The following is a 14,850-nucleotide window of genomic DNA, read 5'->3' on the forward strand; positions in this document are numbered from 1 at the left end:
CCAATAATAGTTTTGTTTGTGCATTAATATTCAACCAACATAGATAAACAGGTTAGGTTTAATATAATGTTTGTATGTTATTCGAAAAGCGCACATGAATACGAGCAGAACAAAGTAGAGGCCTATTTTATAGGGCGGGTCATTTCTTTTGTAGATTGGATTCGTACCCTCATCCCCGGACCCTATTTGGTTCAAGACCTTATGGAGTAGTTGATGGTCCTTTTGGATTGTCTTTTGGGTTTACAAGTTCCTAAAACTTGTTGGCGACTCTTTTTGCTCTTTTTCTTTCCCTTTGGAACGCCACCGTACTTTAGTGTATGATCACAGTGGGGTTCAAGTTTGGGGTTATCGTAATGCTTGAAATATTCCCTACAGGTTTGCATGGAATTTTATGGTTGGTTTATCTTTTTGACTCGATTTTAAACAATGTAGGTTCCATTGGATCCAATCATTGCATTTGACGCATTTGGGTCCGTTATTAATCAAGTTTAAACATGTATGAACACGTTTTAGGCCTAATTAGTAATTGGACAAGGCTTTAATATAACTTGGTCTCAAGCATGAGTTTTAACATACTTCATAATACTTTTCGTAGTCCATAAACAATTTAACTTTGATCTAGCATGAAGAACGGGTTTTTATAACATCATCACACTTCCTTTTCGGGACAAGAGGCCAAAAGTTGGTGTCTACAGTCCCAACATCCAGAGGCGGCACTCCCAGTCCTAGACTCAGCTTTACTTGGAGACCGGCTGGATACTAACTTAGGCTGTGTCGTGTGTGTTGGTGATGCATGCATTTATTGCAAGAAATATATACAAGCGATAAAAACAAGAAAGAGATGAGAGGGACAGAAACGGTACCTTCATATTTGAGATCTGAAGGTGTTAGGCATTGACCGGCTGTATCAGGCAGACGCGAGCTTAGCTGTTTGTATTTGACGTAAATGGTGGGCAGAGTATCTCTCTCTCTCTAGAACTTTATCTCTCAAGAAACTTTTTGCAAACGTGCAAAAGGAAGGGGGGGTAAAACGCCTATCTATAGAAGGGTAAATAAAGGGGTATTCCTATCATTTCCCCAGAATGTGAATAATTAAAATTCACAATCGAAATTTCAACCAATGGCAGCGTGACATGTGTCACAGATGCCACGTGGCGTGCCACGTCACATCTGTGAGGGGCAAAGATTTTGGGTAATTTTACCTATGCCACATGCGCCAATCCGAGGGCAACACGTGGCATCCCAGGATTAGTGCAAAATGGACTAATCCCTGCTTGACATGTGGCGTTCCAAAAGAATGGGAGAAAAGGTGGCCTTCAAGGCCCAGATCCCGAGAAATCTGCAATGCGGCGCCCATCAGAATTAGGTCAGAGTGACCTAAGGAAGGGCTCTTTTTCGATGACCCTATAAATAGGGAGATTTTCCCATTTTGGGGGGCACGTTCTTTCATTTATTACATTACCCTACATTCTCTAACATCAGATAAAACACCTGATCTCGGAATCCAAGAAGATCTCACTTTACTTTCTGCATCTTTTTACATTCTCCAACACGTTCTAACTTGATCGTCAGAGGCGGAGCTCCAACCACCCGGAGTCTCTGTTGTTTTGCAGGTACAAGCGCCACCGGACCAGTCTTCGAGCTGTAACTCTCCTGAGGGACTAAATTCACCCAAAACAAGGCGAATACAAGTTCCTACATGACTATATTATCTCTTATAATGGCCATAAATTAACATAAATAGATGGTTAAGTTTTCGATAGAGTGTACGTTAATTTATTGTAAGACGAGATATAGTTATCTTACAAGTATTTAAAATTACTCTTTATATAATAAAAGTTATTATTTTCTAAAAATAATTTTTCTGAAAAATTCACTTTAATAATCCCAACTTTGCTCAATTTATTTTAAATAATCTCAACTTTCGATTATTCTGCAATAATCCCAACTTTCACGTGTGTTTTCGTTCTTCAATCTCGATTACCGATAAATTCAAGAAAGGGTTAATTTTTTTATTAAAACATATCATTTCCACGCGTCGCTTGTTTACTGGTTTAAAAAAATTTATAAGTTTTTTTATTAAAATGAAAATTTAAAAATAAAAAAATCAAATTTCAAGCGTACCTTAACCACCGCCGGTAACCACAGCCTCCCTAAGCAAGCCCTATATCCGAACTTGTTTCCCGTTTACCTGCTCCCACAACCAATTTCCGACACCTCCCTTGCGCTACTTCCTCCGACCCCAATTAACCTAGCCCCGAAACCACAAACGTTGGGAGCTTGGGAAAGATTTCGAAAGTGGGGAAGAGAGGGGGTCGATTTCTGGTTGGGAAGGGAGAAGGGTGATGGGTGTCATTAATGGCACCCATTTGATGAGTATTTAGGTTGTTTTTGTTGGGGTTTGGTGAGTCCGACTCACCGCGGAAACAACCCCAACCCAAGGAACCACTCGCAATTAATAAAACTATAAAGCATAACAAACACGAGAAGGGTAAAACCGGAATATACCTTTGAAGCGTGCTTCTTTCTCACAAACGGGCTCGTACTTGAAAGCTTTAGCTCCGAAAATACTGAACCTCCAACGGAAATCCACCCGCAAGGACGAACTCTGACTTTAGGTTCGCTACCTCGGAGTTAGCGAGGTCCGACCAAAACCCGTGTGTTATTTGAGTTTTAGAGTTTTTGCCAAAATGCAATGCTCTATTTAACTTCCACTCAAGCACTCTTCTCCAAATCCCAAGGTGGGTATTTATAGAGGAGAGTGTGAGAAGGAATTTCTATCCCATCAATGTGGGATCATGAAATTCCATAATTTATCTTAAAGTTAAGGGCTTGTTTGGCATCATTTTTGGTTTTCAGTTTCCTGTTTTTTTGAAAACTAAAAACCAAAACAGGAAATAAGAAAAAGGTGTTTTCACTTTTTTTGTTGTCAGTTTTCAAAATTATCATGATTTAAATAAGTCTAAACATTTTTTGATCCATTATGTAACATATGTAATATACTTTTAAAAACAAAAAACCAAAAAACAAAAAACCACAGCGATGCCAAACGGACCCTAAATTTAAATAAAAATGCAAACTAATAATAAATGTACAAGTGGCATTATCATATGTAAAGGGTGGTGAGGACCACATGGAGATTAGGGGACCATACTTGCTCCCCACTCAATACTCTCCTTGTGCCACATGTCCCTCACCCCACTTGCTTCCATATGCTCCCACTTACATCTCCTAGTACACGGCCCTATGGCCCAACCACAGCCCAGCCCCGCACTTGATGTTGCGGGCTGCTGCTATGGCTAGCAAGCCACACACACAAGTGCGGGCTGTTGGCCTTGCGTGTGCTGCTAGCACGCAATGCTTGCGGCAGCTAGCTGCTGCTAGCATGGTGCGCATGCGGCTGCTAGCTGCTGCTAGCATGGTGCGCATGCGGCTGCTAGCTACTGCTAGCTTGTGGCTTGCGGCTGCTAGCTATGGTGCGCTAGCACGCACCAGCCAGCCATGCTAGGCTCGGCTTGGTGCGCATGCTAGCCAGCTATGCTAGGACATTTTTGCCCCTAGCACTCGGATGCTCGGGGCAATCCGATGCTAGGGTATTTTGGGAATATGATCGATTTATTATTATTTTGCGTGTCTCGTAATTTATTATTTTTTACTCGACTTTCGACGCTCGGTTTCGACACTCTAAGCTCGAATCACCGACGTCCAAATTTTTAACACTAGGGCGGCGAATTAATTTCTTCATTCCGAATTAATTCGTCGAGTTGGTTCGTTTATTTGCTTGGGTGTGACCCGAAGGGTTTAGTCAAGATTAAGCTGTAATATTAATTATGCATTAATATTACTGATCGAAAGCGGCCTCCACCCAGGCATTCCGATCACTTGAACTTACTGAATATATTATCTTTCTAATAATTCTGAACCTGCTATCAGAATAATACGCTTGTTCAAAGGACACCTTTCCTTTCAGTTTTCACCTTCTTTTTATGGCTTTCATGCTTAGTAAATTCTTAGTTTTATGCATTTTGTCTTAGCTTTACGTTTCCTCTCTTATTTTGTAGCTTTTGTGCATTTTGTTGGTTGTAAGTATTGTACGAGGTCTAGGTCTCGATATTGGTGATTTACTAAGGTGGAAGATACTTTTGGAGCAAGCTCATGGCAATAATCAGGCTCAAGATGCAAGGAAATGGATTCTCCTAGTTCTAGCTCTTGCGCTCTCAAGCCGTGCTATCATGAAGGAGTGGTGTTGAACCCTCCATCAAGTGCTCTTGAAGCTGCCACTATTACTGTTCATCATCATCATATTGTGCACTCACTCGAAGACCTTTAGCGAACGCACGATGCCTCGAAGAAATCCAAAGAAACCCAAAAGAGCGCGGGCGCGCAGGCCTTCTGCGCGGGCGTTCCTCTGCAGGTTTCCAGCTTTGCTCTTCTTCGTTTCGCGCCTCATATAAATACCTTTTTGAACCCAAAGTTTAGAAGAACTTTTATTCATATTTTTTATCATATTTTTAGCTTAGTTGAGAGCTTCTCTCTCTAGTTTTAGGGTTAGTTTAGGAGTAGATTTTAAAGAGAGATAGTGAGGAATTTAAATGGTGATTGAGAGATTGAAAATTCAATGGTGACAATTGTGTTGGAGATCTTCTCTATTATCAATGAGCATTTCTAAACTCTATCTCATTTAATTGCTTTGTTTAATTCATGTTTGTTTGATTTGATTTTGATGTTTGATGCTTGATTAGAGTAGTTTATCTTGATATTTTGTTTATGAAGGAGTTATGTCTTCGATAAGTGCAATTACTAGATATATCAAGGATCACTATTATGGAGATAATAAGTTCATTCTATTGGGGCGTCATCCTCTGTTGCTAGACTATGAGAGATGATCTTTGGACTAGTCAAATAGTCCAAAGCCCTCTAGAATGGATCTTATGAGATCACACACAAGGGTATTGGGTTAAGCAAGTAAGAGGCCCATTAATGAGCCTCATGAGCAATTAACTAATCATGAATTAGATTGGGCTAGCATAGTTAGATTGGAATTAGCTTTTGGGCTTTTGACATGGGCTCTTATTTAGAGATGAGATCTATAAATAAGATCCATGCCTAGGGTTGGATGTAAGCAGTCATAATTAACTTACAGTAGATTTTGACATCAAGACAACCATTCCCAAAACCCTATTCCTCTCTCTAACTCATGGCCCTCATTCCCCCCTCGTCCGTACGGCCGGCCACCCTTGGTGGCACGTGTGGTGTTTCGTGGTGGTTCTTGGTTAGTATGTCTCTCCTCTCCGTAGAAGGTCAATTGAAGGGTTCAATTGCAACTAACTAGCATTAATGGAGGTCTTAATCTGTGCCCGTGGACCAAGTAGAGGAATCACGCTTGAGGTTCTTTATCTCCCCTTGTTCTTGCTCGATCGCAAGCTTTAAAGGTACAATTATGTGTTCTTTATGTGTTATGCAATGATCCTTGGTTTAGGTGCTTTATGAATATGATTCATGTTATTTCCGCTGCGTAGTACCTATAAACTCCTACAGTTTATTCTTGTTTTCTATAGTTGGTTGTTGATTTGATGATGTTGATAGAGTAGTTGTTTGACTAGGGATAGGGTGAAACTTGTATGATTGATTAATTGTGCTTAATTTGGGGAATATGCTGATTGATTGTTGAGATTAAAGTGATTAATGGAAGTTTGCTTGTGTGTAATTCGATTAGGCCTTGAGAATTATGCTAGATTGCATTGTAGTTTCTAATGATACGGACTATTGATTTAGAAATTGCAATTGTCGATTGAGTTTGATCAGTGATGCTCCTTGTTAGAGTCTCTCGTAGTTGGCGCTAATTAGACCTCTAGGAGATAGCTTGTTGACTCTTTTGATTGAGCTTGCCATTAGTCTTCGCAACCATTGACTTGCATGTATTTCCGAGTTGTTATAATTGTCATGATTATTTGTTGATCCCATTCCCTAGTGCTTTATTCGTTTGATTGTTTTAGTAGTTGTTAGTGTTACCTTCTATCCCTAGACTTCGACCTAGCTTAGGCACTAATTGAGAACACTTAAACATAACCGTTCTTATTGTTTCGACCCTTGACTTACCTCTATACTTGTATTTAGGTTTGTTAAGTGATTATAAATTTTGTTTGGCTTAGGGAGGACTAGTTCAACGACCTTGTTTTCCCCACGTCAAAGGGGTCGGTTTCAGTGCTATGAGAAGGAAGGGGGCGTCGGTTTCGACTAATTGGGAAGGGAGGAGGTCCATTTAGGGGGTTGGGTGGTTTGGTGGTGGAAATTGATGGGTTGGTTGGTGGTGATTTATGGTCTTATGGGTGGTTTGGTGGCGATTTATGGTGAAATGGATGGTTTGGGGTGAGTTTTGATGGTATGAGTGGTTTGATGGCGGAAATCAGTGGCGGGGGGCTGTTCAGGGGTGGTTCAAGGGTAGGCTAGGGAGAAGGGCCACCAACGGTAGCTGGTGGTTTGGATTTTTTTTTTTTTTGGTATCTTTTTTTTTTTACTTTTCCTTTTTTAAATTTATTTTTATTTTTAAACCAAACACGTGTTAACACATGTTAGGGTAACCTAGAATAATAGGCTGTTGACTTTTGTTGACCGGTTTTGGATTGAAGAAAGAAAACGCAGGTGAAAGTTGGGATTATTGCAGAAAAATCAAAAGTTGGGATTATTCAAAGTAAATTGGGCAAAGTTGGGATGATTAAAGTGTATTTCTTAGAAAATCTTATAATAATATAAGATCAATCATATAAGCCTTATAGTATGTAATAATAACACATTAAATTAAAATTCAAACCAACGACAAACTATAAGTTACTCTAGGGTTATAGTTACTATAAAAGTAGTTAAAGTTACCCTAAAACAGACCGTTTTACAATAAAATTAACGCGCACTTGTCTTATACAAGACTTATTGTTTAAAATTCACCAAAATAATGACAATGAAAAAAAAAATTAAAAAAACAAAAGAGAGTATTTATTATAATAGAGCCATGAAAAATCTTATAAGACTCATTTTGATATATACTTTCAAAATATACTACTAGCTTACGTGATTAATTTTAAAGATAATAACTAGATAATCTAATACGTATATTGCTGGTAAAATTTGTATTCCATTAATCTAATACCCGAAGTAGCAGAAGCGATGGCTGTTAGACATGCATTACAGATTGCTTGGAGACTTGGTTATAGGTCCGTGGTGGTGGAAAGTGACTCCCTAAATGTGATCCAAGCTGTGAACATGGATTTACAAGATTGGCCCCGATTTTCCTTATCTATAATGACATTAGAATAGGTAGCTTATTATTTGATGCTTGTAGCTTTAAACATGTTAAACGATCTTGTAATACGGTTGCACATCTTGTTGCAAGGTGGGAAACCGATGGTAACTCTGAGTTTGTATGTTTAGGTTCGTTTCCGCAAAGTCGCATCACTTTGGCGGAATTAGACCTTATTTAAGTTGAATAAAAGCATCGCTACCTGTTTCTTTTCAAAAATAAAACTCGAAACAATGCAATTTAAACTCAGAAAAAAAAAAATGTATAACATTCTATTGTTGTGTATTTTGTTGGGTGCATGATACACACCATATTCTAGAGTGTAGGATCTTAGTGTTACATAATTGAGGAACTAAGAGTCTAAGAAGGTATCACAAACGGCATACACAAACTGGCAAAATTTAGTCTGTATTCTGAGTTTGATAGTAACAATTTAGCACAACATAAAACTGGATTTCGGTTGAACATGTACATACACAACCCAGTATGAACAAAGTGTCATGCAGAAGATAGCTAACTTGTTTCACCTACAAAATCAGACGTGGGACACCATTCCAACCTCCAGCGTCGAGGCATGAGGAACACTAATTGCATAAGTAGGAGTCCTAGAGTTTCTCCTCAAGAAATCATAACCATAATTAATCGCCATTTTCTTAATAAAACTCGAACCAATCTTGGCTCTCACGTATGAGTGTCCTAATATAAAAACCATCCCAGATTCCCTTGCCTCCATTAGCTCATGCAATTCTTCTTGTGCCTCGCGATCAATTTGTGGAGTCTCAGGGACAACGAACCTTACCCTCTTCCTCGGCTTATCTAAAGAGTCACTTTTTTGGAGCTCGGATGTGCCAACTATCTCAGTGTTATCTTCTTCATCTTCAGACAATTTAACTCCCCGCTTAGTTGAGAAAGACCCTACAACAGTTAGGTTCTCCTCATCCTCATCTTCTTGATTGTTTTTGCCATCAGGCTTTTCTGAGCGAATGAATTCTGCAATGCTACAAACAAGATCCTTCTCAAACTCTACCTCATCCTTATGATGATCACGATAACCATATCGAGCAATACACCTATAAATATGATACTCCTTGGGGCCTATTCTTCCAACAAGGAAGCGTTCTTCGGACTGAACATGAGGAACAGGCACATACTTTATGCACAGGAAGACTAGCACTTGATGGAATGCTGGAAGGTTGGTGACAAAGTGAGAGAAAATGGCTGGTATGCCAGATACAAGCTCAGTTTGTATGAGACCAATACCACGTACTCGGACAATTCCTAGATTAGGACTTAGATCAAGGAGCCAGTTGATTGGAACCTTATTTTGAACATCAAACTCATACTTCTTTCGAGTGCCGTAATGCCATGTATACATTACCATCAGAAAGATGAAGGACAATGCAATTGGAACCCAAGCCCCTTCGCGGAACTTTATAAGGGATGCAGAGAAGTAGAGTGCTTCTATGGAGCCAAAGAAGAATATAAACCCAATAGCAAGAAATATACTTTTTTCCCAGCATAGTACAATAACCAGAGACATTAGGCATGTGGTTACCAGCATCACTGTTATGACTGCCAAACCTATTTCAGAGAAAATCATTATGAGAATCAATACATCTTAAGCAGAAATTGTTGTCATTTTTGTGAAAAAAACTAAGATAGTTCAACCTTATCTCACTAATTCAAGAAAAATCTGACAGAACTATACAAAGAACTATCATACGAGCTGAAAATTCAGAGAAATTACCTGATGCATTCCCCAAATGTTTCGTGTCTCTGAAACCAACAGTAACAGCAAGACACAACAGCATCAATATCCAGTTAATCTCTGGGATGTAGATTTGGCCATGTCTTTTAGAAGATGTATGAATTATTCGAACTCTAGGAAAGCAGCCCAATGCAGAACATTGTTTGATGATAGAGAACGTTCCTGTGATGACAGCTTGGCTTCCTACGACTGCAGCGAGAATGGCTATACCCAGTACAGGCCATCTTATTTTCTCTGAAATCCATCCCCCAAAATATTACATATAATTAGATACCTTCCACATAAACTCTTAGTCTCTTACTTATAAGATCAGAAGATTTATACAAACTTACCAGGTACAGATACATAAAATCCAATCCTGTAGTCACTTTGTAGAGAATGATGCTTAGACAGGTAAGCAGCTTGTCCCATGTATGCCAAGATCAAAGATGGATATACAATAAAACTGAATGCAATCTGTAAACGGGACAATGTCTCAGCAACAAAGGTAAACAGAACAAGAAAAGAAAATAACAAAGGAATATTATTGCTATGAGCATATACTTGAATAGACAACTGAGAGAAGTGTCCGAGATCTGCAAACATAGCTTCCGAACCTGAAGCAGATACAAGTCAATATTAGGCAAATCTGAAGTCATCAGTGGTGGGTAAATGAAGCCATCAGCAAATCTCTTTACCTGTCATGCATAGCAGGATTCCACCCAAAGACATCCACCCGCCTCTCTGGGTTTTTCTCAAAAACTTGTACATATAATATGGAGAGAGAGCTTGATATACATGGGGATTCCAGTGCACAATGTTGTACACACCAATTGCACTGATGCATATAAGCCATGTTATTACAATTGGTGCAAATAGGATTCCTACGCGATGAGTCCCATAATGTTGGAGGGCGAACAAACAAATTAATATCACACATGCAACTGGAACTTCTATATCTGCAAAAATTAGAATTAAACGAGTTGGTAACTTTGAACTCACATTACTGAACATTTGTTTGTCACAATTTTGATATCAAACTTTGGCATCACTCAGTATTGAAGTCCACAAACACTAGATTGATTAATCTATATGCATAAGAAGGATGCAGAAAATATGATGAACAAAGTTGGGAAAGAAAATTCAGTTAATTCTGTAAAAAGTAATGCAGACAAAGGCTAGCTTAAATCTTATCCAAGGGACTAAATTCCAGGCTCTCTGAGTTCTGTCATAAATGAAAGTTCGTATTTGATGCTGACAATCGAAAATATTAAAATCAAGCTACTTTGAACTCCTAGAATACCATACACAGGATTATTTCTTTCAAGAGCCCAGTTACCGAATGCCAGGCCAACCATCAACCTTAGTATTTCCCTGATGCCTTTCATAAGCTCCTACCTTGGAAAGGGGAGGAAATTCACATGATTACATAAATGCATCCATTGCAATTATTTGTTTATAATCAACCTTCCAAGTTCCAATCGACAAACAGTAATCAAACAATTTCAATGTGTATTATTTTAGCCCATCAAATTAAAAATTCAAAGAATATTAAATATTTGATTTTGTTGGAAATCAATTAGCACTGATTTATATGAATTAAAATATTCATATTAAAGCTACAAAACGGCTACATTATTGCAGTCACATAAATACATAGAATCTTATGCACTTCATAGCACAGCATTTTGTTCAATGGAACGGCGATGTCAATGGACTTTTTCCTATATACAAACAAACTAAAGCACATCACACAACATGAGAAGATGTTATTAATGCTTGACTTAGATAAAGACCTAGGCTCAAAAAAACATTTATACACCAGCAAAGGACACAATCGATGCTCTTATGAATGCTGATATGAGATTCACTGAACGCGCCTTTTTCAAGATAAATGACGAATGAATAAGTTAATGTAACGATTCCCTTTAATAATTAAGATAAACAGCACCCAGAATCTTCTTTTATTGTCAAGATGCTACAATCTGATAAATTATTGATCGATAAGCACTGGCGAAGTAAAGTTAGCAATGATGGTTAAAAAAGCAAGCTTTCAGCAACTAAACAAGGCATTGAGGCAGTCCACCATTATCAGAATATCACAACAATAACATGATGGATTAACGGTAATAGAATATAATATAACCGATCACAGAAGATGTAATAGAATAATTAAAGATTTTGAACATGTAGGGCAACACTTGACTAGTTCTTTTCAAACAACTTTCTGTTGATGCTCCCTTTTTTGATCTCCAATCACGTTTCATAGCCATGGCAAAGAATAGAGACAGCTTAACATGCATTATTAAACAATCATGAAAATGAAAATCAAGTTGAAATCTACTTGCATTAAGTATTAAACATTATCCAGTTAATAAAAGGCCAGATAGAATATTTGATGTCCATTCAATCATAGAGAAGTCAGTATAAAGAATCAGATTAGTAGTCAAAATTAACGCGACCATATAAACCTTCCTTAGATGCAACTCTAATCCATTCTTTGTCCCTTTTTCTCAATTCATTTCCATGCATTTCCTCTTTAACCTTATTACAACAGTTTCTCCATGAAACAGAATTGTTCTGTTCTGTCTAACAGTCGAGGTCTATAATTCATCTTTATTTCATCTTAGAAACCGATGTTAAACCCTCAACATTTTAATACAAGTATGACATCTAGAAACTTCCTTTTGATAAAAAAATTATTGAATTTTTGCAATAAGTATCTGAGGCGGAACTCAAACACATACATTGTTTACACGACAACCCAATTCCGAGTAACATAGGTCAAGGCGGTAGGTGACAAAAAACCTTCACGGGACAAGTTAGACACCAACTAAATTCATGAAAACTAACAGAATCCATCAAAATCAAATTTGCCTTTTAAAATACAGTATTTATATATTTGTGAGCCAAATTCCAATTAAACTACCAATTTTTGACCAAACAATGACCAAAAAATGATTAATTGCAATCAAACCCACATTTTCTGCCTAAACTTGTACCACAAAAACTATTATTCATATGAACATGTCATTTCACAATGTGAACTGAAACATCCTTTTGTGCATGAGATGGCTAATTAGGCAAGCATCATAATAATAATAGAGCAAAAGTCTATCTTGAACATGATTTCTTTGGACCCACCACAGTGTGCATCTGTTTAAAAATTATTTTTTCATGGTTTATATTACTAATTATAGGTAACACATGATTTTGCTAATTCCAAACCAAGAATATAAAACCTAAAAATTATTAACTTTTAGTGAACTTTATTCACACACTTTTTATATGGTTAAAAATGCAAAGAAACTAAAATCACAAAATCATCATGCTTTGAAGAAACTAAAAATGACCAAATTCAATCATCCTATGTGAATTTAAACTTTATGTCCTGTTATTAAACATTGGCATATAGGATATATCATATCATGGAAAATAATATTGCTAACAGTAAAATTCCATTCTAATCAATGTTGTATAATGTATGTTAAAATTCCAAAAAGATTCCCTATAATTAGAAAGATTCAGTCATCATTCTTTCTTTCAATTTCAATTTGTTATCTAAAATGAAATTTAACTAAAAATATATCACCAACTCACACTCATGATGTGCCCTGGCTGTTGTAAGTGAGAGCTCCAACCCAGAAACAGCTGAGAAAACTGCAACCCACAAAATAAAAACTTGTAAGAAATTACTCCCCTACCCCTCCGGCCTGGATTAGTTGTCACGTCGATAACACAATTTGAACCAGTAACGTGAAAACTCGAATAACTCCCGGAAAAAAATTTAACAAGAGTAGAGTAGAGTAAATAAAATTACCTGAAATTGCAGGTGTAAGAACTCCATCACCAATAACCATACAAGTACCAATAAGAGCTAAAATCAACAACACCTTATGCAAAGTCTTATGCTTCTCTAATGTCGATTTCAAGCTAGAATTAGCATTTTTATCAGGAGATATGAAATCATCCTTCTTATAAGCAGAAAGTTCTTCATCAACAATCTGGCAATTCGGCAAAGAACTAACACGGGCGTGTCGACATAATAAAGAATACAAAGCAAATGTACCTCCTTCGCCATTATCATCTGCTTTAAGTACGATAAAAACGTACTTAAGCAATGGTATTAATGTTAATGTCCAAAAAACAAAGGACAAAACCCCATATATTTCTTCATTAGTATCAGAATGATGAATATCTTCAGCAAATGCACTTTTATAAACATATAATGGGGAAGTGCTTAAATCACCATAAACAACTCCTAAGCTTTGATATGCTAGAGTTAAAACTGTTCTCCAAGATTCCTTCTGCAAAAATAAAATTCCAAAACACCATTAATCAATCTTCTGTCAGAAAAATTAAATACGGAGTAAGTCCCTCCATTTTACGGGACAATTACCGTAAACAGGAAAAACGTTTAGAGACAGATGGAAGGAGTAGCCGTAAGTGTAACCATAATGGGTCCTACAAAAACAAACAATGAGAATTGTACAGGTGTCATACCTTGAATGGGTTATTGTTGTTTGATTCTAGATCCATAATTCTCTGTTCATGGAAGTTGAAAGTGGAAAATAAAAATGACCCAGATGCTAAATTAGCTACCTTAGTTCAAACAAGTTGGAAAAATCAGAAATTGTAGGACAAAATTATGTTGGGAATAATATAGATCAAATAAGTAGTAAAATTTTATTAATAATAATAATAATACTACTAGGAATGAGAGATTAGACAAGAACAATAACAGGAAGAAAGAGCAAAGGAGTGAAATGGAAGGAAAGGCGGTTGGTGTAACTCAGTGATAGGGAATAATGATAAGGAGAGAGAATGAATTGAACAAGAATGAGAGGAGAGAGAAAGAGGAGGGAAAGAGTGTTTTTATGTTATTTGCGCTTTATTTAGGCTAGCAGGCATTATGTAATGTAGTGTCATGTAATCAAATGTTAAAAAAAAAAAAAAAAAATTAAATACGAATATTATCTATTTATTTTTTTAAAGAAAACCTATGAAAGTAGCATAAATTAGTCAAACGACACTTACAGAAATCAAGTAAAGACTACAAAGAATAGAAAAAATACGATATTAAGTTTCATGTGTGGTTGGCAACACCGTGTGGCCAAGACTACTTGATCAGTTAAGGGTTACTCGGTCGGTTATAAATTACCCAATCAGTGAGATGTTACTTAGTCAGGAGTTACTTAATCAGGTGTTACTCGGTAAGGGTTTACTCGATCGATGAAGAGTTACCCGGTTGGTGTTTTAATGGGGTTACATAAAAAATGAACCCAAAATAAATCAAAATAAATAAAAAAAATAAAAATAAAAAATAATTAAATAATTAAAAATAAATTAAAAAAATAAAAAAAATAAAAAATAAAAAAAAAAAAAAAAAAAAAAAAAACACTTGGTTTTGGAGTTTTGGTGGGGTGATGCTAATTTTCTGACACGATTTATTCATTGGGCCGGTGTTTTGCTGTATATGGAGTACTATACTTTTTTAAATGGAGGGAAATTTTATTGTGTATATATTTTTTGTTTTTTTTAATTTAGTGGTTTCTAATCAAGTTGATTGATGTGGACTATTGAGCTAAGGAGTAAGGAGGGAGTAGTCTTGTTGTTTTCAAGGAGGGGTGGGTTGAGATGTGGTGAGTCAGCTTAGGATGGGCCTGGAATGGGTTTGGACCACTTTTGGCCCACATGTGATGATGGCACTGATTATCATTAATCATTTTAAACTAGTGTGTGGCTCACGCGATGTCCCGAGTAGTTAATTTGTAATTAACGTTCGAATGTTTTTTTAATGTATTGATAA

The 14,850-nt window shown here is 36.9% G+C and overlaps 1 protein-coding gene across 1 annotated transcript; it reads right to left on the reverse strand.

Annotated features, from left to right (window-relative positions):
• Positions 1-7,540: 7,540 nt before the first annotated feature.
• Positions 7,541-13,941, reverse strand: LOC145593506 (potassium transporter 8-like). Its single transcript, XM_081649757.1, has 8 exons — positions 13,545-13,941; positions 12,862-13,348; positions 12,642-12,701; positions 9,740-10,000; positions 9,606-9,658; positions 9,395-9,518; positions 9,042-9,296; positions 7,541-8,875 (listed from the first exon to the last, which is right to left on the reverse strand). The coding sequence occupies exons 1-8, from the start codon at positions 13,578-13,580 to the stop codon at positions 7,830-7,832; spliced, it is 2,322 nt and encodes a 773-aa protein (XP_081505883.1). The 5' UTR covers positions 13,581-13,941; the 3' UTR covers positions 7,541-7,829.
• Positions 13,942-14,850: the final 909 nt, after the last annotated feature.

This window comes from Chenopodium album, chromosome 19 (assembly GCF_948465745.1).
Source record: "Chenopodium album chromosome 19, dcCheAlbu1.1, whole genome shotgun sequence".
NCBI classification, from domain to species: domain Eukaryota; kingdom Viridiplantae; phylum Streptophyta; class Magnoliopsida; order Caryophyllales; family Amaranthaceae; genus Chenopodium; species Chenopodium album.

Excerpts from the sequence above, each read along its gene's own strand:
- LOC145593506 (XM_081649757.1), bottom strand. The coding sequence starts at position 13,580 with ATGGATCTAGAATCAAACAACAATAACCCATTCAAG. Across the intron at positions 13,349-13,544 it reads ACAACAATAACCCATTCAAG|AAGGAATCTTGGAGAACAGT; the intron begins GTATGACACCTG and ends TTATTTTTGCAG. Across the intron at positions 9,659-9,739 it reads AATCCTGCTATGCATGACAG|GTTCGGAAGCTATGTTTGCA; the intron begins GTAAAGAGATTT and ends TATCTGCTTCAG.